The 23722-nt window shown below is 44.4% G+C and overlaps 1 protein-coding gene across 1 annotated transcript in view; it reads right to left on the reverse strand.

The window, feature by feature from the left end:
• abca4b (ATP-binding cassette, sub-family A (ABC1), member 4b) overlaps window positions 1-23722 on the reverse strand; it is a 158970-nt gene that overhangs the window by 10672 nt on the left and 124576 nt on the right. Inside the window, exons 41-49 of the mRNA XM_068036820.1 lie at window positions 17669-17798; window positions 16061-16178; window positions 15912-15974; window positions 15661-15767; window positions 15303-15444; window positions 13434-13568; window positions 8663-8766; window positions 8478-8570; window positions 7684-7933 (exon numbers count right to left, since the gene is read on the reverse strand). Of these exons, the coding sequence (XP_067892921.1) occupies window positions 7684-7933; window positions 8478-8570; window positions 8663-8766; window positions 13434-13568; window positions 15303-15444; window positions 15661-15767; window positions 15912-15974; window positions 16061-16178; window positions 17669-17798 (1142 nt within the window). The remainder of the gene's footprint in view (window positions 1-7683; window positions 7934-8477; window positions 8571-8662; window positions 8767-13433; window positions 13569-15302; window positions 15445-15660; window positions 15768-15911; window positions 15975-16060; window positions 16179-17668; window positions 17799-23722) is intronic.

The following is a 23722-nucleotide window of genomic DNA, read 5'->3' on the forward strand; positions in this document are numbered from 1 at the left end:
TAATAAAGAGGGAGAAAATTGATTATGAAAGTAAGTTGGCAAGAAATATAAAAACAAACATAAAGAGCTTCTATGGGTATATAAATAAAGAGTAGCTAAAGTGAGCATGGGACCCTTGGAGGATGTGACTGGAGAATTGATAACAGGAAACAGGGAAATGGCAGATAATTTAAACAAATATTTTGCATCAGTCTTCACGGTGGAGGACATTATAAACATCCTACAGACATCAGATAAGAAAGGAGCTAATGGGAGGAAAGATCTTGTACCAGTCTCTATCACGAGGGACAAAGTACTTGACAAACTAATGGGACTAAAGGCAGACAAGTCATTAGGACCTGATGGCCTACATCCAAGGGTTTTAAAGGAAGTGGCTGCAGAGATAGTGGAGGCATTGGTTGAAACATTCCAGAACTCACTGGATTCCGGGAGGGTCCCAGCGGATTGGAAAACCGCTAATGTGACACCCCTGTTCAAGAAGGAAGGGAGATAAAAAGCAAGAAACTATAGGCCAGTCAGCCTAACGTCAGTCATCGGGAAAATGCTACAGTCCATTATTAAGGAAGAAATAGCAGGACATTTAGAAAAGCTTAGTGCAATCAAACAGAGTCAACATGGTTTTGTGAAAGGGAAATCATGTTTGACAAATTTGTTAGAGTTCTTTGAAGATATAACAAGCAGAGTTGATAAAGGGGAACCGGTAGATGTAGTGTATTTGGATTTCCAGAAGGCATTCGATAAGGTGCCACATAGAAGATTATTGCACAAGATAGGAGCTCACGGTATTGGGGATAATGTGTTAGCATGGATTGATAATTGGTTAATTGACAGAAGACAAAGCATCGGGGTTAATGTGTCTTTTTCAGATTGGAAAGCTGTAACTAGTGGAGTGCCACAAGGATCAGTCCTAGGGCCTCAATTATTGATTACAAAGTGATTCCTGACAACGCAGTGGCCCGCTGACGTCATCCGTGTACGCCAAACTGTGCACATGCGCAGCTACATCTTGCCAGGACTAAATGGCACATGCGTGGGATGACATCATCGTGCAGTGCTAACGCCATCACATATCCGTGCCTTGTCCATCTTTGGCATGTGCGATAAAGCATCATCAGGCATCCAGCCCCCAACTGGGCTGCAGGAAGCAGTTGAATGGGAGACTTTGAGGCTGGAGCTCGATCCCCATCACTCGCTCCTGCCCCACTAGCCCCTCTCCCCTCGGCAACTCGCTCCATGCCTTGACACTTCCTCCCCTCAGCTGCTTGCTCCAGACCTTGCTGCTCCCCCCACTCCCCTGGCCAATTGCTCCCCGTTCTTCACTTCACTCCACGCCGCTCTCTGGACGCTTGCTCCCCGCTTCCCCTCCACCCCATCCCCTGGCAGCCGCTAGCTCTAGGCCACGCCGCTTCTCTCCTCTCGGCCAGTCGCTCCTATGTTGCCCAGTCACCCCTTGCGGCCCGCCTTGCTTCTTTGGGTGGAGTGTGGAGACTGATCAAACGTGGGAGCGAGTGTCCGAGAGGAGGGAAGCGGTGTGGCCTAGAGCTAGCGGCTGGGGGGGGTGGAGGATGCTGGGAATGAGTGACAGACCGGGGAGCAGGGTGGCTCGAAGCGAGGAACAATCAGCCAGGAAAGTAGACGGGGAGCAGCGAGGTCTGGACAAGCAGCTGAGCAGATGGGGGGTGGGTGGGGGTGTAGGATGTGGTTGCAGGGAGGAGGGGGAGAAAGCGATTTGCCGAGGGAGGACAGCGGCCAGTGGGGTGGGTTAGTAGCTGCGTTCGGGTGAAATCAGTCCTGTTCAATCATATAAAGAAATCACAATAATGAATTGGCAGCACATTTTATACACTGCCCGATTTTCTTTTCCATCGATCGGGGTGCCAATTCACTATCTTCCAATGGAAATTCAATCATAAAATTCCTTTTGTATTTAATAGAATTACTGGAATATTAAATGGATCTGAGGATTACAGTTAGTATCCTATAACTACATAGTAGCATATTACTGGGCTTCCATCCAACTTAATGTATGGTTAGTTTGCTAGAACGATCTAGCCATCAGCATTTCCTGTGATAAATTGAGCAGCTCCATCTTTAATCCTGGCAGCTGCCTGAATGTCGCAGACACTGATGTTCCAGTTGAAGAGCCTGCATTTGTGCATGTGCAAGCACTGCGCCACCTAGTGGTTGCATTGCCAGCAATTGCAACCTATTTACTATCTATATTAATGACTTGGAAGAGGGGGGCAGAGTGTAATATATCCAACTTTGCTGATGATACAAAAATAGGTAGGAGGGCATGTTGTGATGAGGACATAAGGAATCTGCAAGGGGATATAGATAACTTGAGTGAGTGGGCAAACACTTGGCAGATGGAGTTTAATGTAGGAAAGTGTGAGGTCATGCACTTTGGTAGGAAGAATCAAAAAGCAGACTATTATTTAAATGAAGAGAGACTTCAAAAGATTGCAGTACAGAGGGATCTAGGTGTTCTTGTGCATGAAACACAAAGTTAACATGCTGGTGCAGCAAGTAATTAAGAAGGCAAATGGAATTTTGGCCTTCATTGCTAGGGGGTTGGAGTTTAAAAATAGGGAAGTCTTGTTACAACTGTACAGGGTCTTGGTGTGGCCACACCTGGAATACTGTGTACAGTTTTGGTCCCCGTATTTAAGAAAAGATATACTGGCATTGGAGGCAGTTCAAAAGAGATTCACTAGGCTGATTCCTGGGATGAAGGGGTTGACTTATCAAGAACGGCTACACAGGTTAGGACTTTATTCATTAGAGTTCAGAAGAATGAGGGGTGATCTTATTGAAACGTACAAGACTTTGAGGGGGCTGGAAAGGATAGATGTTGAGAAGATGTTTCCACTAGTGGGGGAATCTCGAACTAGGGGATATAGTTACAGAATAAGAGGACACTCATTTAAAACTGAGATGCGAAGGAATTTCTTCTCTGAGGGTGGTGAATGTCTGGAATTCTCTACCCCACAGAGTTGTGGAGGCTAGATCACTGAAAGTATTTAAAGAGGAGGTAGGTAGATTTTTGAAATCTCGGGGAGTTGACGGCTATGAGCAGCTGGCACAAAAGAGGAGGTGAGGTCTGGGGCAGATCAGCCATGATCTTATTGAGTGGCGGGGCAGGCTTGAGGGGCCGAATGGCCTACTCCATCTCTTATTTCTTATGTTCTTATGTTCTTACGAGTGATCATCATATCATAAGGTTTAGACCAGTAATGGAGAAGAGCAAGGAACAATCCAAAATAGAACATCTAAATTGGAAGAGGACTAACTTCGATGGGATGAGAAGGGACCTAGCCAGGGGAAAACGGAACCAAAGACTGACAGGAGAAACTGTAACCGAACGATGGGTGATCTTTAAGGAGGAGATGATTCAGGTACAGGCTAGGAACATTCCAACAAGGGCAAAAGGTAGGGGAAACAGTAACAGGGCTCCTTGGTTGACAAGGGAGGTAGAGAATATGGTGGAAAAAAAGAGGGTGTATGATGCATGTCAAGTGTATTTTTCAAGTGAGAACCAGGCCAAATGCAATAAGTTGAGGGGGGAAGTGAAGAGGAAAATAAGACTGCAAGAGAGAATATGAGAATAGAATGGCAGTTAACATAATAGGGAACCCAGAAATCTTCTACTGGCCTGTAGCACAAGAATACAAGAAATAGGAGCAGAAGACCACCCTGCCTCCTGTAAGGACTCCATTCCATTCTCCCAGATTCTCCATCTCCGACGCATCTGCTCTGATGATACTACCTTCCATGACAGCGCTTCTGATATGTCTTCCTTTTTCCTCAACCGAGGATTCCCCCTCACTGTAGTTGACAGGGCCCTCAATCGTGTCCGGCCCATTTTCCGCACCTCTACCCTCACCCCTTCACCTCCCTCCCAGAACCGCGACAGGGTTCCCCTTGTCCTCACTTTCCACCCCATCAGCCTCCATATCCAAAGGATCATCCTCCGCCATTTCCGCCACCTCTAGCGTGATGCCATTACCAAATGCATCTTCCCCGCCCTTCCCCTGCCAGCATTCCGAAGGGATCGTTCCCTCGTGACACCCTGGTCCACTCCTCCATTACCCCCACCACCTTGTCCCCTTCCCATGGCACCTTCCCCTGCAATCGCAGGAGGTGTAATACCTGCCCATTTACCTCTTCTCTCCTCACTATCCCAGGCCCGAAACACTCCTTTCAGGTGAAGCAGCGATTTACTTGTATTTCTTTCAATGTAGTATACTATATTTTCTGCTCACAATGTGTTCTCCTCTACATTGGGGAGACCAAACGCAGACTGGGTGACCGCTTTGCAGAACACCTCCGCTCAGTCCGCAAGCAGGACCCTGAGCTTCCGGTTGCTTGCCATTTCAACACTCCCCCTGCTCTCATGCTCACATCTCTGTCCTGGGATTTCTGCAGTGTTCCAGTGAACATCAACGCAAGCTCGAGGAACAGCACCTCATTTACCGATTTGGCACACTACAGCCTGCCGGACTGAATGTTGAGTTCAATAATTTCAGAGCATGACGGGCCCCCCATTTTACTTTTATTTTAGTTATTTTTTTTCTTTTTCCTTTTTTCTTTTTTGTTGTGTTTATTTTATTTTATTTCATTTTAGTTTGTTCAGTTTGCTTACCCACTGTTTTTTTCATGTTTGTACTTGCGGCTGTTCAATTTTCAGTCTGTTAACACCCTATCTGTACTAATGCTTTGTCTTTCAACACACCATTAACATATTGTTTGCCTTTGCTCCACGACCTTCTGGTCAGCTATTCTCTGACCTTGTCCAATCTACACCTTCTCCTTTGTTATCTCTTGCCCCACCCCCGCTTTACTTGCTTATAACCTTTTACATTTCTAATATTTGCCAGTTCCGAAGAAGGGACACTGACCTGAAACGTTAACTCTGCTTCTCTCTCCACAGGTGCTGCCAGACCTGCTGAGTATTTCCAGCATTTCTTGTTTTTATTTCAGATTTCCAGCATCTGCAGTATTGTGCTTTTATATTATTGCAGAAGTAGATCATTTGGCCCATCGAGCCTACTCTGCCATTCAATACAATCATGGCTGATCTTGGGCTTCAATTCCACTTTCCTGGCCACTCCCCATATCCCTTGATTCCCTGCGAGACTAAAAATCTATCTATCCCAGCCTTAAATGTATTCAACGATGGAGCATCCACAACCCTGTGAGGTAGAGAATTCCAAAAATTCACAACCCTTTGAGTGTGGTAATTTCTCCTCATCTCAGAGCTGAATGATTGGCTCCTTATCCTGAGACTGTGTCCCCGTGTTGTAAATTCCCCGACCAGCGGAAACAATCTCTCAGCTTCTACCTTATCAAGCCCTTTCAGAATCCTGTGTGTCTCAATTAAATCGCCTCTCATTCTTCTAAACTCCAGAGAATATAGGCTCAATTTACTCAGCCTCTCATCATAGGATAACCCTCTCATCCCAGGAACCAATTTAGTAAATCTTCGCTGTACTGTCTCCAGTGCAAGTATATCCTTTCTTAAACGTGAAGACCAAAACTGCACACAGTATTCCAAGTGCGGTCTCACCAAAGCCCTGTACAATTTTAGGAAGACTTCTTTATTCCTGTACTCCAATTCCCTTGCAATAAAGGCCAACATGCCATTTGTCTTCCTAATAGCCTGCTGCACCTGCATGTTAACTTTGTGCAATCCTTGTATGAGTACGCACCAGTCTCTCTGTAAATCAGCACTTACCAGTTTCACACCTTTTAAAAAGTATTCTGCTTTTCTATTTTTACAACCAAAGTGAACAACTTCACACTTCCCTACATTATACTCCATTTTGCCATCTTGTTGCCCACTCACTTAACGTCAATATCTCTTTGTAGCCTCTCTACGTCCTCCCCACAGCTTACCTTTCCACCGAGCTTTGTATCAACAGCAAACTTCGATACATTACTCTCTGTCTCTTCATCCAAGTCATTAATACAGTTTGTAAATAGCTGAGGCCCCAGCACTGATCCTTGCAGCACCCCACTATTCACTGCCTGCCAACTTAAAAATACCCCATTTAGGATCACTCTCTGCTTCCAGTCTGTTAACCAATCCTCTATCGATGCTAATATATTACCCCCAACACCATGAGCCCTTATCTTGCCTATTAATCTTTTATGTGGCACCTTATCGAATGCCTTTTGGAAATCCAGGTATACTACATCTACTGGTTCCCCTACTAGTTACATCCTCAAAAAACTCTAATATATTTGTCAAACAGGATTTCCCTTTCCCATGTTGACTTGTTCTAATCATACTGTGCTTTTCCAAGTGCATTGTTCAGAATTCTTCAATAATAGTATTCAGCATCTTCCCAATGACTGATGTTAGGCTAACTGGCCTGTAGTTCTCGGTTTTCTCTCTACCTCCTTTCTTGAAAAGCAGTGTAACATTTGCCAACAATAATACGTGAATAGTAAGAGGCGGGGTGGGACCTTTTAGGGAAAATGAGGGTCATACATGCTTAGAAGGATAAGGCAAGGCTAAAATACTTAATGAATACTTTGTATTGGTGTTTACTAAGAAAGAGGATGCTGACAAAGTATCAGTAGAAGCGGAGATGGTAGAGGTAATGGATGGGGTGAAAGCTGAGAGGCAGGAGGTACTGGAAAGGCCAGCTATGTTTAGAGTGGATAAATCGCCTGGTCCAGATGGCTTGCATCCAAGGTTGCTAAAGGAAGTGGGGATGGAGATAGCGGAAGGTCTTCCCATAATCTTCCAATCTTTCCTAGATACAGGGGAGGTGCCAGAGGATTGGAGAGTGGTAAATGTGACACCCTTATTCAAGAAAGGGTGTAAGGACATTCCGAGTAACTACAGGCCGGTCAGTTTAAAATCAGTAATGGATAAGGTTTTAGAAACAATAATCAGTGACAAAATCAACAGGCACTAGGAGAGGTTTGAGTTAATTGAGGATAGCCAGAATGGATTTGTGAAAGGCCAATCATGCTTGATTAATCTAATTGAATTTTTTGATGCAGTAACTGAGTAAGTTGATGAAGGGAATACATGGGATGTTGTCTGCTTAGATTTTAGGAAAGCATTTGGCAAAGTACCACATAAAAGGCTGGTTAACAAAATTGGGGCTCTTGGAATAGGAAGGTCAGTGTCAGTTTGGATAAAGAAACCTTTATACTAAAAGAGTGCAGCTGATTACAGACACATAAGTTTCCCTCCCACGACCCCAACTGTACTTCACAGTGTAAGCAACACCAGGTTCAGGAGCTGACAGTATCACAGACCCATGACAATGTGAGACAGTCAATCTGCTGTCGGGATACGGGAGCTGGTTTTAGGTGTGTGAACACAGGTTGCTGGTAACACATGTTTGCTGTTTGTTGGCTCTATGTGTACAAGGGAAGCCCAATGCACCTCCTCTTCCAGTCAGATAGTCAAAGAGACAGCAGTGTGCTGACATTGCTGTCCTGAAACAGGATGCAGTGGTTAGTGGAAGAAGAGGGTCAGTTGGAATAACAAGGCGTTCTTGGATGTTGGCAGTGAATTGGGAGCTGCTCATTGGATCTCATGGAAAGAAGGGGGGCCTAATCAGAAAATCATTACCGTGAGAAAGCTTGAAAGAACAAAAAGACATCAAGTGTCAATGGGAGTATACAACAAGAGGAATACTTTACATATGTTTCCGTTACCTGGTCTAAAGTTGTTTGTGAAACCGAGTATTCTTCTACTTTCAGCCGCTCTTTATCGGAGATCAGTAAGTGAAAGATTTTGGATAATGATGATGAAGACAGCCGATACTGGATCATGTTGTGATGCTTCTCTAGTTGTAAGCTATCAGGGAAGTTGGTCTTGAAGAATGCTTCAGCTGGATTCAGGTCAGGTGAACCTCCAGGCTGAGTCCCTTTAATCTTCAAAGTCACCATGTAGCCGTCGCCAAACCTGATGAATGAGAGATGAGTCACCTTCCCACTGTATAATATTCAATTGATCAATGAGTGACATGCAACTCATTAAGGAAAGGACATGGTCTAATAATTCATAACAAGTAAACAGCCAGTCTTTCCAGCTCCAAATTAAGACTGATGAGCTAGTACGGACTGAGTGACCTTCCTTATCCATATTTATCTGGTGATCTTGTGAAATGGGTCAAGTATGCATCAGATTATAATAGCATTACTCTAATACCATTCACCCTCCTCTACAAATGATTATAAAGTACTGGAGCTGCACAGATGCTTTTCTGGAAGCTGCCAAAAATAAGGAAGAGTTTAACAACATTCATTGCTTCAAGCCACAGGGGCGGATTTTCCTCTCCAGGGCTCAGGTGTAAGAGTTTGAAGGGTCTGTAAGCGACATTTCAAAGGAGCGGCTTGTGTCCAAGTTTGCACTAAGCACTTCTGTCCTGTCGAAACCCATATTGTAACATGTAAATTCTGCCAGGTAGCAGTACAACTGGGAAAGATGGTAATGAATTTCGACCTACTTGTATTTCAGGTGCTGTATGGTACCCAGACACTTGAACTGTCCATTCACCATGATGGCCAGTCTTGTGCAGAGAGCTTCACATTCTTCCATGCTGTAAGTGAGCACAAAAAAGAGTCACTTCTGGGCGCCTAATGCAAGGAATTTATTTAAGTTTAACAAAAGATCACAAAAGTGCTCAATCACCTGTGTGAGGTCAACACTACAGCTCGTCCTTCTCGGATAACACTGAGGAGACAATTCCAGAGAAACCGGCGAGACTTTGGATCCATCCCTGTAGTTGGTTCATCCTAACAGAACAAAGCAACATCTTAGAAACATGCACATTAACCATGTTACAGGTAACGGTGAATCATTTAATGATTATCAGATTAACATAGAATACACGAACACCAGGATCATTGTTATGTTGTTATAACTGTCAATTTTTTTCAAACACATGGCTGATAATATAAAATTAACTTGCTTTTGCAAGTGAGGAAGTTTTTATTCGTTTTTTCATAGGATGTGGCTGATGTTGGCAAGGCCACATTTGTTATCCATCCCTATTTGCTCTGAGAAGGTGTTAGTAGTGAGCTTTTTCCATGAACTGCTGCCATCCTTGTAGTGATGGTGCACCTAGAATGGCATTAGGCAGAGAATTAGAGGATAGTACCTTAGCGATAATGATGGTACTGTGTTTTCTTTTCGGTTGTTCATGGGATGTGAGCATCGCTGGCAAGGCCAGTGTTTGTTGCCTACCTCTAATTGCTCCTTTGCTCCTGAGAAGGTGGTGGTGAGCCGCCTTCTTGAACCGCTGCAGTCTGTGTGAGGTAGGTAAACCTACAGTTCTGCTAGGGAGGGAGTTCCAGAATTTTGATCCAGCGACAGTGAAGGAACGGCAATATAGTTCCAAGTCAGGATGATGTGTGACTTGAAGGGGAACTTGCACGTTGTGACGTTCCCATGTATCTACTGCCCTTGTCCTTCTAGGTGGTAGAGGTCGCAGGTTTGGAAGGTGCTGTCAAAGGAGCCTTGGTGAGTTGCTGCAGTGAATTTTGTAGATGATACACACTGTTTCCACTGTGTGCTAGTGGTGAAGGGAGTGAATGTTGAAGTTGGTGGATGGGGTGCTGATCAAGCGGACTGCTTTGTTCTGGATGGTGTCGAGCTTCCTGAGTGTTGTTGGAGCTGCACTCATCCAAGCAAGTGGAGAGTATTCCATCACACTCCTGACTTATGCCTTGTAGATGATGAACAGGCTTTAGGGAGTCAGGAGGTGAGTTACTCATTGCAGAATTCCCAGCCTCTGACCTGCTCTTGTATGGCAGATCTAGTTTCTGGTCAATGGTAATCAAGATTTTGATGGTGGGGGATGCAGTGTTGGCAATGCCTGAATGCCAAGGGGTAATGTTTAGACTCTCTGTTGCTGGAGATGGTCATTGGCTGACACTTGCGTGGCATAATTGCTACTTGCTACTTATCAACCCAAATTGAATGTTGTCCAGGTCTTGCTGCATGCATGTTTCTGAATCTGAGGAATTGCAAATGGTATTGAACACTATGCAATCATAAACGAATATCTCCACTTCTGACCTTATAATGGAGGAAAGGCCATTGATGAAGCAGTTGAAGATGGTTGGGCCTAAGACACTACTTTGCGGAACTCCTGCAACAATGTCTACAACCATCTTCCGTTGTGCTAGGTATGACTCCAACCAGTGAAGAGTTTTCCCCCCAGTTCCCACAGACTCCAGTTTTGCTAGGGCTCCTTGATGCAATACTTGTTCAAATGCTGCCTTGATGTCAAGGGCAGTCACTCTCACCCCACCTCTTGAATTCAGCTATTTTGTTCATTTTTGGATCAAGGCTGTAATGAGCTCTCAAGCAGAGTGCCCAGGCGGAATGCAAATTGAGCAGGGTATTGCTAAGCAAGTGCCGCTTGATAGCACTGTACACAACACCTTCCATCACTTTGCTAATGATTGAGTGTAGACTGATGGGGCAGTAATTGGTCAGATTGGATTTGTTCTGTTTTTTGTGTAAAGGACATACTTGGGCAATTTTCCACATTGTTGAGTAGATGCTAGTGTTGTAGCTGTACTGGAACAGCTTGGCTATGGGAGTGGCTAGTTCTGCAGCGCAAGTCTTCAGTACTACAGCTGGGATGTTGTAGCCTTTGCTGCATTCACTGAGATCAGCCTTTTCTTGATATCATGTGGAGTGAATCAAATTGGCTGAAGACTGGCATCTGTGATGTTGGGGACCTCAGGAGGAGGTTGAGATTGATCATCCACTCGGCACTTCTGGCTGAAGATGGATGCAAATGCTTCAGCCTTGTCTTTTGCACTGATGTGCTGGGCTCCCCATCGTTGAGGATGGGGATATTTGTAGAGCCTCATCCTCAGGTTAGTTGTTTCGTTGTCCACCACATTAAGGACTGGATGCGACAGGACTGCAGAACTTTGATCTGATCCACTGGATCACTTAGCTTTGTTTATTGCATGCTGCTTCTGCTGTTTAGCATGCATGTAGTCTTGTGTTGTAGCTTCACCAGGTTGGCACCTCAGTTTTAGGTAAAATAAAAACAAGAAATGCTGGAAATACTCAGCAGGTCTGGCAGCATCTGTGGAGAGAGAAGCAGAGTTGATGTTTCAGGTCAGTGGCCCTTCATCAGAATCAGTTTTAGGTAAGCCTGGTGCTACTCCTAGCATGCTCTACTGCAGTCCTCTTTGAACCAGGGTTGGTCTCCTGGCTTGATGGTAATGGCAGAGTGTGGGATATGGCAGGCCGAGGCTACAGATTGTGGTTGAATACAATTCTGCTGCTGCTGATGGCCCACAGTGCCTCATGGATGCTCAGTTTTGAGCTGCTAGATCTGTTCTGAGTCTATCCCACCTAGCACGGTGGTAGTGCCACATAACACGATGGACGGCATCCTCAGTGTGAAGGCGGGACTTCGTTTTCAGAAGGATTTTGTGGTTGTCACTTCTACCAATACTGTCATGAACAGATGCATCTACAGCAGGTAGATTGGTGAGGGTGAGGTCAAGTAGGTCTTTTGTTGGTTCCCTCATCACCTACCACATGCCCAGTCTGGCAGATGTGCCCTCAGGACTAGGCCAGCTTGGTCAGTAGTGGTGCTACTGAGCCATTCTTGATGGTGACCATTGAAGTCCTCCACCCAGAGCACAGTATGTACCCTTGTTACCTTCAGTTCTTCTTTCAAATAGTGTTCAACACGGAGGAGTACTGTTTCATCACCTGAGGGAGGGTGGTATGTGGTAATAATTGCCCATGTCTGATGCCATGAGACTTCATGGAGTCCAGAGTCAATGGTGAGGACTCCCAGGGAAACTCCCTCCCATCTATATACCACTGTGCCGCCACCTCTGGTGGGTCTGTCCTGCTAGTAGGACAGGACATAGCCAGGGATGGTGATGGAGGACACAAACAAGAAATGCTGGAAATACCCAACAGGTCTGGCAGCATCTGTGGAGACAGAAGCAGAGTTAACGTTTCAGGTCAGTGACCCTTCATCAGAACTGGCAGATATTAGAAATGTGAAAGGTTTTAAGCAAGTAAAAGCTGGGGTGGGACAAGAGATAACAAAAGAGGTGTTGATAGGACAAGGTCACAGAGAATAACTGACCAGAAGGTCATGGAGCAAAGGCAAACGGTATGTTAATGGTGTGCTGAAAGACAAAGTGTTAGTGCAGAGAGGGTGTTAATGGACAGAAAAATGAACAGCCTTGGCCCCAAGCACAAACATGAAAAAAACAGTGAGTAGGCACAGTAGAAACAAACTAAAATAAAATAAACACATAAAAAATACGAAAAAGAAAAAAGAAAAATAACTCAAAATAAAAATAAAAAGGGGGTGGCCCGTCATGCTCTGAAATTATTGAACTCAATGTTCAGTCCGGCGTTTGCCAGCATCTGCAGTATTTTGCTTTTATTATGGTGATGGAGGAGTCTGGGCCATTTGTTGTAAGATATGATTAGGTCAGGATGACTATGTCAAGCTGTTGTTTGCCTCCTCTGTGGGTCAGCTCTCCTAATTTTGGTACAAGTGCCCAGTATTAGTGAGGATTTTGCAGGGTCAACAGGGCAGGGTGTGCCATTTTCGTTTCTCGTGTCTAGGTAGATGCCAAGTGGTCCATCTGGTTTTCTTCTTTTTCATAGCAGTTTGATACAACTGAGCGGCTTGCCAGGCTATTCCAGAGGACAGTTAAAAGTCAGCCACATTTCTGTGGGTCTGAAGTCACATATAGTGCTCAATATACTGAGGCATGGTGCGGTACGAAATGAATTATTCCTTCTCTACGAACTACAGAATAATTGGGTTGGAATCATGGTGGTTGATTATAACAAATGTAGAATTCCTCTGTTCACTACAAAGCTGAGAGCGTTAACTTGTTCAGAATAAATGAGTTAGAGCCTTTGTTAAAATTGCAGAGAAAGGAAATTAACATGAATGTAGAATTTACAGCACAGAAGGAGGCCATTCAGTCCATCGTGCCTGTGCTATCTCTTTCAAAGAGCCATCCAATTAGTCCCACTCCCCTCCTTTTTCCTCATAGCCACGCAAATGTTTCCTTTTCAAGTATCTATCCAATTTCCTTTTGAAGGTTACTATTGAATCTGCTTCCACCACCCTTTCAGGCTTTAATTCTCTTCATTTCCCATTTGGTTCTTTTGCCTATCACCTTAAATCCGTGTCCTCTGCTTACCGACCCTCCTACCAGTGGAAACAGTTTCTTCCTATTTATGCTATCAATCTCCTTCATGTTAGTTACTGAAATGGCACTGTGCAATTTCAATCTTTGACATACATGACTACTCCAAGAGGGACGTCCTGACCTCATGTTTAGCGCAGTAGCTTGTAATTCCTCCTGAGTGTTCAGGTACTATGTCATTCTTGAGCCAGTTCTGAGATGCTGCTGGGATGGGAGTAAAGAAGCACAGCACCACCTACCAGCAACACAACTGGAGGGCAGCCGATGAGGGCGATGGCTGTGGAGAGTTTGCGCTTGTTCCCTCCGCTGTAGGTGCCAGCTGTCTGATTAGCATACTCGGTAAGATTCAGCTTTTCAATCCCCCAGTCGGCAACCTGCAAGTAGGATCAACAGAAATGTAGTACTTTACACATCAATGGCACAGTCAGGGGAATACCCAGGAGTTTGTAGGCTTGAACATTCATTGGTCTAAAGGTCACCATTTGTTCGTATTCTGGGCAGTGAATGTTACCTCTAATCTGCTAGTGCCCAACAAGTTTGTGTGTGTGGTGAAACTAAATTCAGTAAGTGCCTTGGGACTTTTTACCACATTAATGATGCTGTATATATACAATCTATATTTGTTTTGGCAATGGTGCATCAATGTTATAATAAGCCTCAACAAGAGAATGCAGAAATGATGTCCAGTGACTCTCCAATGCCGAAGATAAAGAATAAAGCCACATATCCAAAGTTTATTTCTTAGTCTGTAATATTCTCTTTTATGAAATTTTCAAAAATGTACACTCACCTATATATTTTATGAAGCAGGAGTTACATTGGCAGATCCAGGTTTCTTGGGTGACTATGTTTGCTGAATACACTGGGAGCAACATAGATCACGAATTGAGGCAACTTGTATAGTCTTGGTTTGTGGGGATTATTTAGGCCTTGGGATTAAGGCAGTGTGGGGAGGCCACAAATGCTTGTCTAGAATATTCTATGACTACAAAAAAATAATTTCTGCAGGCCTAAGAATGAAAGTAATTTTCAATTTAAGGTCCAAAAGACAAACCTTGAACATTGTAAATGTAATGTATTTCTGGATAAAACTTTTGAAGTTTAACACTTAGGAATCCAGAATATATGGATAATACATATATATTTATATTCAGATTTATGTTGCTTTCACACCTCTCGACAGTGTCACTGATGATGCTGTGACTGGAATCTAAGCTGTGTCTGTCTAGTTCACACCATGCTCTGGGTGTATAGGTGATTTGAAGAAACAAGGCATTATTTTGGCAATGATGTTTAAGGGTTTTGAACTTTTTAACATTGAATTTTAATATGGAACTGCCAGATTTTGTCAAAATTACTTAAAAAGCATAAAATACCACTTTCATTTACTTTGAATTACCTAATTTAAATTTTGAGACAGAATTTCAAACCCCTTCATGGCCACACCCCTCCCTTTCTCTGTAACCTCCTCCAGCCCAACAACCCTCCAAGATTTCTGCCCTCCTCTAATTCTAGCCTCTTATGCATCCCTTATTTTAATTGTTCTGCCACTGGCGGCCATGCTTTCAGTTGCCTAGGCTCTGAGCTCTGGAAAGCTGCCCTAAACCTCTCTGCCTCTTTACCTCTCCTCCTTTAAGAGGGTCCTTAACATGTACCTCTTTTACCACACTTTGGCCATCTATCCTAAGAATTTATCTGGTCCGGTGTCAAATTTTGTTTGATAACGCTCTTGTGAAGCACCTTGGGATGTTTTACGATGTTAGAGGTGCTATGTAAATGCAAGTTGTTGTTTTAAAATGTTTCTTTAGATATATTTATAAATGAATACTGAAATGAGGAGAGTTCACAGGTTATACTTGTGTCATGCTGTCGAGAATCTTGGCTAGTTCTATACTCTGTATTGTTGCTGCCGGACAGTGCTATTAGTACAAAATGGAACATTTATTTAAGATCTTTATCCTTCTCAGCACTTAGCGATCACAGGCATTGAGGTTTATTTAATTCAAAGTGGGGTAACACATTATAAAAAGCCTTCCCTTCTCCTTCTATGCTGGTCTCAATCACACCTGTTCTATAAGTTGCAAGATAATAATCATTGGCGAAATTACCCGGTCAATCTCATCTTCTGGAACTCCACGTAGCCGTGCGTAGAGTAAAAGGTGTTCACGGCCCGTGAGCAGGTCATCGATAGCATCAAACTGAGGGCAGTATCCCATATTCTGGTGGACATCATCAATATGGGTGAGAACACTGGGGAAAATTCAGAAAACAAAGGAACTGAGTTTTAGGACAAAGCATAATTATCAAAGAAGGTGCATTGTTTTCAATTGTTACATTCCTACCAAACAACTCAAAAAAAAATGAGGACACATTTTCAGATGGACTTAGTTGTAAAATATCTACATTTACTTTCTAATGATACCAATAAATGTGCAGGAATGTAGCTCAACCACCACTGCAGTATACCTGTGGCCCGCTATCGAAGCTTCACCAGAGGTGGGATCTATGTCACCTGTCAGCATTTTGAAAGTAGTTGTCTTTCCAGCACCATTAACACCCAGAAGCCCAAAGCACTACAGTACAGAAGAAAAGTTCATGTTTAAGATAATAGGCAACTTTATTATCCTGTTTATTTAATCAAACATGTCTACTGAGGTTACCAGTGCAGGTAGATTTTATATGGTTGCCTACATATATTTTTGAAGGATGAAACATACCTCTCCTGGCCGAACACCTACACTGATTCTATCAACAGCTGGCCTCGTTCTCCCTGCGTAATACTGTGGGAACAGAATTCATCCTAAGTTCAATATATTAACACATCTCGCATACATACACATTAACAGACTGGTCAGGTTCCACTCACCTTGGTCAGTTCCTTTATTTTCAGAATGTCATGCTTGTTTGTACCCCGAATTCTTTCACGTTCCTTAGCTACGTCGTCATCTTCTTCAATGGCAGGCAAGTTGCTGGGACTTGACGGCCTGTATCAAACAAGACGACATTCAACATAGGTGCTGATACAACAGCTAAAGACTGATTCAAATTTGAATGGGCTGAGAATCGTTGGGCATGTGCCTGTGATTTTGTGACATCTGCGGCTGGTGGTGGAGCTTATGCCACCAGTGTGCGCTTGTAAAATGAGCCCTCTAGTCTGGAGATTCCATCAACTGCTGGATTAATTCACCAGTGAACCAATCGTGAAGGAGCATCTGTGACGTTTTACTAAACTGAGAATAGGTGGACCACTTCAGAAGAAGACATGAATGTTGATACTGTCAACTTTTCAGTCTGTGCTTAGTTGTCAAGACAATGAAGGCACACAGCTGTTTCAAAGTTTACACTTAAAATTAAATAGAGTAATAAGGGGACCAATAGTAAAAAACAGACTCCTAGAAAATCAGCAGCATGTTTTGCATTGCTCCTGATTTTCTCTATCTCAATCGAAGCCAGTTTTGTGCTACAGGTGAAGACCAATTTTACCCCATAGGTTTCCACATTCGGTCCTGCATGAAATCCCACTCACCCTTTACCCCTTTGCTTGCTGACTTACATTGTCTCCTGGTTCCTCCTCACCTCAATTTAAATTTCTCATCCTTATGATTAAATCCCTTCATAGCCTATTCTCTCCCTATCTCTGTAACCTCCCCCAGTCCTACAACCACCCAGTTTCTCCAGCTCTGGCCTCTTGGGTATCCCCCACTTCCTTTGCCCCATCATTGTTGGACATGCCTTCAGCTGCCTAGGCTCTGTGCTCTGAGATTTCCTTCCTAAACACTTCCACTACTTCACTTCCCACTCCTCCTTTAAGACTCTTAAAACCCACCTCTGATCGTCCCAATGTTTCCTTTGTTAGCTCAATGTCTATTTTCTTTCTGATTCTGCCGCTGAAGCACCTTGGGAGGTTGTTCTCTGTTATTGCTAAAGTGCTGCACCTTCTGTACTGCGTTAAAGTCCCTTAATCAATATCCCTCCATTTTGATAACTCCATTATACGAAGGATAGAAAAGAGGCTGTAAAGGTACAGCATAGATCCATTAGAATGCTCTGTGAATGCGCAGTTACAGTTATGAAACAGGGCTTGAAAAGTTAGGACTTTTCTCATTAGTGTTGAGAAGGTTAGAAAGTGACCTGAGAGAGGTCTTCAGGATTATGAAGAATCCTGATTAAGTAAACAGTTGTTACCATTGATCAGGGAAATGGTAACAAGTGGGCACAAATTTAAGATAATCACAAAAAAAAAGGAAAGGAAAGGTAACAGATAATTTCTGTATGTGGAGGGTGGTCAGAATGTGGAATTATCAACTATAAATTGTTATTGAAACAGAACTCATAAATTCTTTTAAAAGGAAATTAGTTGCTTGAAAAAAGAGGAATATTAAAGGATATGAAGAGTGAGTGTGGATAAAACATGCTGCGTCTATATGAGAAAGAGGAAGGAAATGTTGAAAGCTGGAGAAAAGTGTGTACATACAAGTGGCTGAGGAAGAAGCGGTGCTGGAAGAGGAGGTTCAAAAGGAAGTACACAACTCCTTCGACTGCCATGGCAGTAAGGTTCTTGCCAATAAACTCCCAATGGAATGGGTTAAAATAAAAATCTTCACCTGAAAAACAAGATTCAGCATATTAACAAATAAGCTCAAGAGTTTCTAACTGATTAGAAGAATTCTGAACTCATATCTATAAATATCAATTGATTTTCGATGCTGATATATTAGTGCAAAATGATTAGTGTCGCTGATTCGAATCCCGGTCTGTGCTGAATCAGCTTAACTCAATTAGAGCATTACAATTGGCCGTCTGAAGGAAACATTCAGGCAGGACTCCTGTTCTGGAATGCTTTCCGGTGTCCCCTATTTGAAAATACAAGTGTCCAGACATTGGATCAGGACATGATTAGGCTCAACAGTGATGCCCCCACAACATTCCAGCATGATGGCATTCACTAACTAGGCGCTCACAAAGAATGTGTCAGGTCCCTGATGCAATTGTATTCTAACCTAAGTCAGGGGGCAGATGTCAGTAAAAGAGAAAACAATTGAAAGAAAAATAAATAGCTGCTGCCGCTGCACCTCAACAGTTATAGCATCGTAGACTAGTGCTAGCACAGCAGGAGGCTATTCAACCCATCAGATCAGTGCCAACTCTTTCGAGGAGTAATACAGTTAGTTCCACTCCCCTGTCCCACTCCCCTGCTCTCCCCATATCACTGCAATTTTTTTCTTCTTCAAGTATTTATCCAATTCCCTTTTGAAGGCTGCTCTTAAATGGGTATCCATGATGCGCTAATTTTGCTAATTGGACTGAATTTTACCTTGACGGCAGGGGTCCCGGCAATGGGCCAGAAGGCAGGGGGCAAGCCCACCCCAGCACTGTTGTGGACCCCCCCTGGCCAAGTTCACGGCGGGCAGCCAATTAACTGCCCCCGCTGCCAGGGTCCCCGTCCATTTAAGGATGGGAACCCACGTCCAAGAGCTGCCGGCCAATCAGATGGCTGGCAGCCCAGTAGTACTGGCAATGCCACCATGAGTGGTAGTGACTGCTGGTACTACAGGAGGCATGGGACCAGGACCAGCACTGGAGCCCTGGACCTCAGGTTAGTTGGGCGGGGTCAATGGAGCTAGTCCGGCAGGCCGTGGCAAGGTTGGAGGGGAGGGTGTCATTAAGGACGGTATTAGAATTAGAACATTACAGCGCAGTACAGGCCCTTCGGCCCTCGATGTTGCGCCGACCTGTGAAACCATCTGACCTACACTATTCCATTTTCATCCATATGTCTATCCAATGACCACTTAAATGCCCTTAAAGTTGGCGAGTCTACTACTGTTGCAGGCAGGGCGTTCCACGCCCCTACTACTCTCTGAGTAAAGAAACTACCTCTAACATCTGTCCTATATCTATCACCCCTCAACTTAAAGCTATGTCCCCTCGTGTTTGCCATCACCATCCGAGGAAAAAGACTCTCACTATCCACCCTATCTAACCCACTGATTATCTTATATGTCTCTATTAAGTCACCTCTCCTCCTCCTTCTCTCCAACGAAAACAACCTCAAGTCCCTCAGCCTTTCCTCGTAAGACCTTCCCTCCATACCAGGCAACATCCTAGTAAATCTCCTCTGCACCCTTTCCAAAGCTTCCACATCCTTCCTATAATGCAGTGACCAGAACTGCACGCAATACTCCAGGTGCGGCCTCACCAGAGTTTTGTACGGCTGCAGCATGACCTCGTGGCTCCGAAACTCAATCCCCCTACTAATAAAAGCTAACACACCATATGCCTTCTTAACAGCCCTATTAACCTGGGTAGCAACTTTCAGGGATTTATGTACCTGGACACCAAGATCTCTCTGTTCATCTACACTACCAAGAATCTTCCCATTAGCCCAGTACTCTGCATTCCTGTTACTCCTTCCAAAGTGAATCACCTCACACTTTTCCGCATTAAACTCCATTTGCCATCTCTCAGCCCAGCTCTGCAGCCTATCTATGTCCCTCTGTACCCTACAACATCCTTCGGCACTATCCACAACTCCACCGACCTTCGTGTCATCCGCAAATTTACTAAAGGGTTATGTGTGGAGGGGCAGCCTTTGTCTCCAGGGGCACTCTTTGGGCCATAGGTTACCCACGGAGGAGGCTCACCCCTGCTCAAGCCCACATGGAGGCCACCTTGGTTTACTGGCTAATTTAGATTTAAGGGTCTTTATTGGCCTCTGGTGGAAAGACTGTCTTCAGTCTTCCCTGTCCCTGACAAAATCACATGACATTAGCAAGGCGAAAGGCACTCCATCACTATTTTATGGGCCCCCCGACTCTCAGACTGACTTCCAAAGGTCCTTAAAATTCAGCCCATTGTGTTCACTTTCCATGGCAACAGATTTTTAAAAATTCATTCGGAGGATGTGGGCATCGCTGCTTATGCCAACATTTATAGCCCATCCCTAATTGCCCTTGAGAAGGTGGTGGTGAGCTGCCTTCTTGAACTATTGCAGTCCTTGGGGTATAGGTATACCCACAGTGCTGTTAGGAAGGGAATTCCAGGATTTTGACCTAGTGAAAGTGAAGGAATGGTGAAATAGTTCCAAGGCAGCATGCTGTGTGGCTTGGAGGGGAACTTACAAATGGTGCTATCCCCATGCATCTTCTAGGTGCTAGAGGGCACGGGTTTGGAAGGTATTGTCAAAGGAATCCTGGTGAGTTGCTGCAGTGTATCTTGTAGATGGTAGACAGTGCTGCCACTGTGTGTCACTGGTGGAGAGAGTGAATGTTTGTGGATGGGGTGCCAATCAAATGGGCTGCTTTGTCCTGGATGGTGTCGAGCTTCTCAGGTGTTGTTGGAGCTGCACCCAGGAGGTGAGTTATTCACTGCAGAAATCCCAGCCTCTGACCTGTTCTTGTAGCCACAGCATTTATGTGGCTGGTCCAATTCAGTTTCTGGTCAATTGTGACCCCAAGGATGTTGATAGTGGGGGATTCAGCGATAGTAATGCTATTGAACATCAAGAGGAGATGGTTAGTTTCCCTCTTGTTGGAGATGGTCATTGCTTGGCAATTGTGTGGCGCGAATGATACTTGCCACAAATCAGCCCAAGCCTGACTATTGTCCAGGCCTTGCTGCATATGGACACAGGCTGCTTCTGTATCCGAGGAGTCGTGAATGGTGCTGAACATTGTAAAATCATCAACGATCATCCCCACTTCTGACCTTATAATGGAGGGAAGGTCATTGATGAAGCAGCTGAAGATGGTGGGGCCCTGAGGAACTTCTGCAGTGATGTCTTGGTACTGAGATAATTGACCTCCAACAACCACAACCATCTTCCTTTGCATTAGGTATGACACCAACCAGCATAGAGTTTTCCCTTGATACTCATTGACTCCAGTTTTGCTAGGACTCCTTGTTGCCATACTCGGTCAAATGTTGCATTGATGTCAAGGGCAGTCACTCTCACCTCACCTCTGGAGTTCAGATCTTTTGCCCATGTTTGCATCAAGGTTGTAATGAGGTCAGGAACTGAGTGGCCCTGGCAGAACCCAAACTGAGCGTCACTGAGCAGGTTATTGCTGAGCAAGTGCCGCTTGATAGCACTGTCGATGACACCTTCTTGCACTTTGCTGATGATCGGGAGTAGACTGATAGGGTGGTAATTGGCCGGGTCAGATTTGTCTTGCTTTTTGTGCACAGGACAAACCTGGGCAATTTTCCACATTGCAGGGTAGATGCCAGTATTGTAGCTGTACTGGAACAGCTTGGCTAGGGGCGTGGCAAGTTCTGGAGCACAAGTCTTCAGAACTGTTTCCGGAATGTTGTCAGGGCCCATTTCCTTTGCAATATCCAGTGCCTTCAGCCGTTTCTTGATATCACTTGAAGTGAATCAGATTGGATGAAGAGTGACTGTGATGCTGGGGACTTCAGGAAGAGGCCAACATGGATCATCAACTCGGCACTCCCGGCTCAAGATGGATGCAAATGCTGAGCATAAAAGGGTGGAGAACCACAAGACTGAGTCTCTCCTGCTTTGTGTTTGACACACATTTTCTGAGGCATCAGAAAACAAATGCTCTTACTGCCGTTCAGATTGCAGGATCATTAAAGTGTCCATCAACAATCTCCTGTGACCTCAAGAAAATATCTTTCTCGATTGTAGAGTGCAATATGGGTGCGGACTATCTGGCCTCTGTTTCTCAGCACTGACAAAACAACTGCTGCGAATGCGTAAAAATACAAATGCCCCTTCTCCAATCTGATGCAGGCATCAATTACCAATGACTGACCAGGATATACAATGAGCAGAACCCAACAAATAGAATGGATTCAGCCAAGGTCAAGTCGTGTGTGTGTGAAAAGCAGGGGTGAGGGAGGATAAATCTTTTAATTAAAAAAAAAATCTTTGTCTTCGGGAGAGTGGCCTTAACAGTCCTTTATTTGGGTTAGTTAGCTACCTGCTTCTTGCAGGCTGGTAGCCATCATTCACCACACCCTCCCTATTTCACCCACCCTGAAGCAGCCTCCTTCAAGACAGGCCAGAGGTGGGAACATGCTGGTAAACCGGCACGCCGGCCAGTAGCAGGAAGTTGCCCGCATGTCCACCTCCGAACCTGCTGCCTTCGCGGAGTGAAAATCCAGTCCAAGGATCTCAACTAAACTATCATGCTAAGGCAAGGTGCTACTCCACTGGGAGGAAGACAAAATTGAGAGAACATTAATCATTGCCACACTTATACCTTCTGGATGCTGGCTTACCAAGCAACAAGTTTCCTGCCTGAAAATTCTCTGCTGGGAAATGGAGCATAGAAGGATTAAAATAGGAACAGATATTTACCTTGAAGTGGTGACTTAACTTTTGTAATAAGTCCCCTCTCCTCTGGCCAATATCTTGAAAATTTCTCATTAATATATCACTTATGTTGGCAGAACATTAAAATCTGAGAATTAGCACAGAGGCCAGCTCAACAGAGTACAGTTTCTATAGAGTCCTTATCTGGGGAAATTGATGAATGAGGGAAATTGGCACAATGAGGGAACAGGTGTTGTCCTGGTCTTTTACAAAACAAGAAACAGTCCGAGAGAGGGAGCGAGAGACAGCAAGACTTGAGAGCTGAAGTCTAGAGGCGTTAATTATGTGAGCGGTAGGTGATTGCTGGTGAGTTTTACAATTTTTTCGTGAAACTAGGGGTAGTAGTTTAAACCAGAACTGAGGAGATGTAAGTACTGTATTAGATTTCTAGCTTAACTAGTTAATATAACTACAAATATTCATTGAATGATATTTCAAAATGTGAAACCCTAATTAGTTAAATAAAATAAAATAGACAGGGGAGGGCAGGTGATGTGGTGCAGCTATAGCATGTGTGATCCACAGCAACCACATCTGTAGTAAGTGTCTGCAGCTCGAGGAACTTTGGCTCAGAGTTGATGAGCTTGAGTCTGAGCTTCAGACTCAGTGATGCATCAGGGAGGAAGAAAGTTACCTGGACACTTTGTTCCAGGAGGCAGTCATACCCCTTAGGTTAAATACTTCAGGTTTGGTCCTTGGTCAGGGACAGGAGAGTGTGACTATGAGTGAGGCAGGTATGGAGATTCAGAAGGTAGCACAGGAGGAGCCCCAGCCCTTGGACCTGTCCAACAGGTATGAGGTTCTTGCAGCCTGTGTGGACAAGAGCAGGGACTGCAGGGAGATTGGGCAAACTGACTACAGCACTATGGTACAAATACAAGTGGGGGAAGTTAAAAGGAATGCAGCAGTAAGGAACAGTATAGTTAGGGGGATAGATAGTGTTCTCTGCAGCCAAGAGCATGAGTCCCAGAGGCTGTGTTGCCTGCCCTGTGCCAGGGCTAAGGACATCTCCTTGGGGCTGGAAAGGAACTTGGAGTGGGAGGGGAAGGATCCAGTTGTCATGGTCCACATGAGTACCAACAACATAGGCAGGACTAAGAAAGACATTCTGCTAAGGGAGTATGAGCAGTTAGGGGCTAAATTAAAAAGCAGAACCACACTCTGGATTACTACCTGAGCCACAGCAAA

The sequence above is a fragment of the Heterodontus francisci genome, chromosome 8 (genome assembly GCF_036365525.1).
Source record: "Heterodontus francisci isolate sHetFra1 chromosome 8, sHetFra1.hap1, whole genome shotgun sequence".
Classification (NCBI taxonomy): Eukaryota; Metazoa; Chordata; class Chondrichthyes; order Heterodontiformes; family Heterodontidae; genus Heterodontus; species Heterodontus francisci.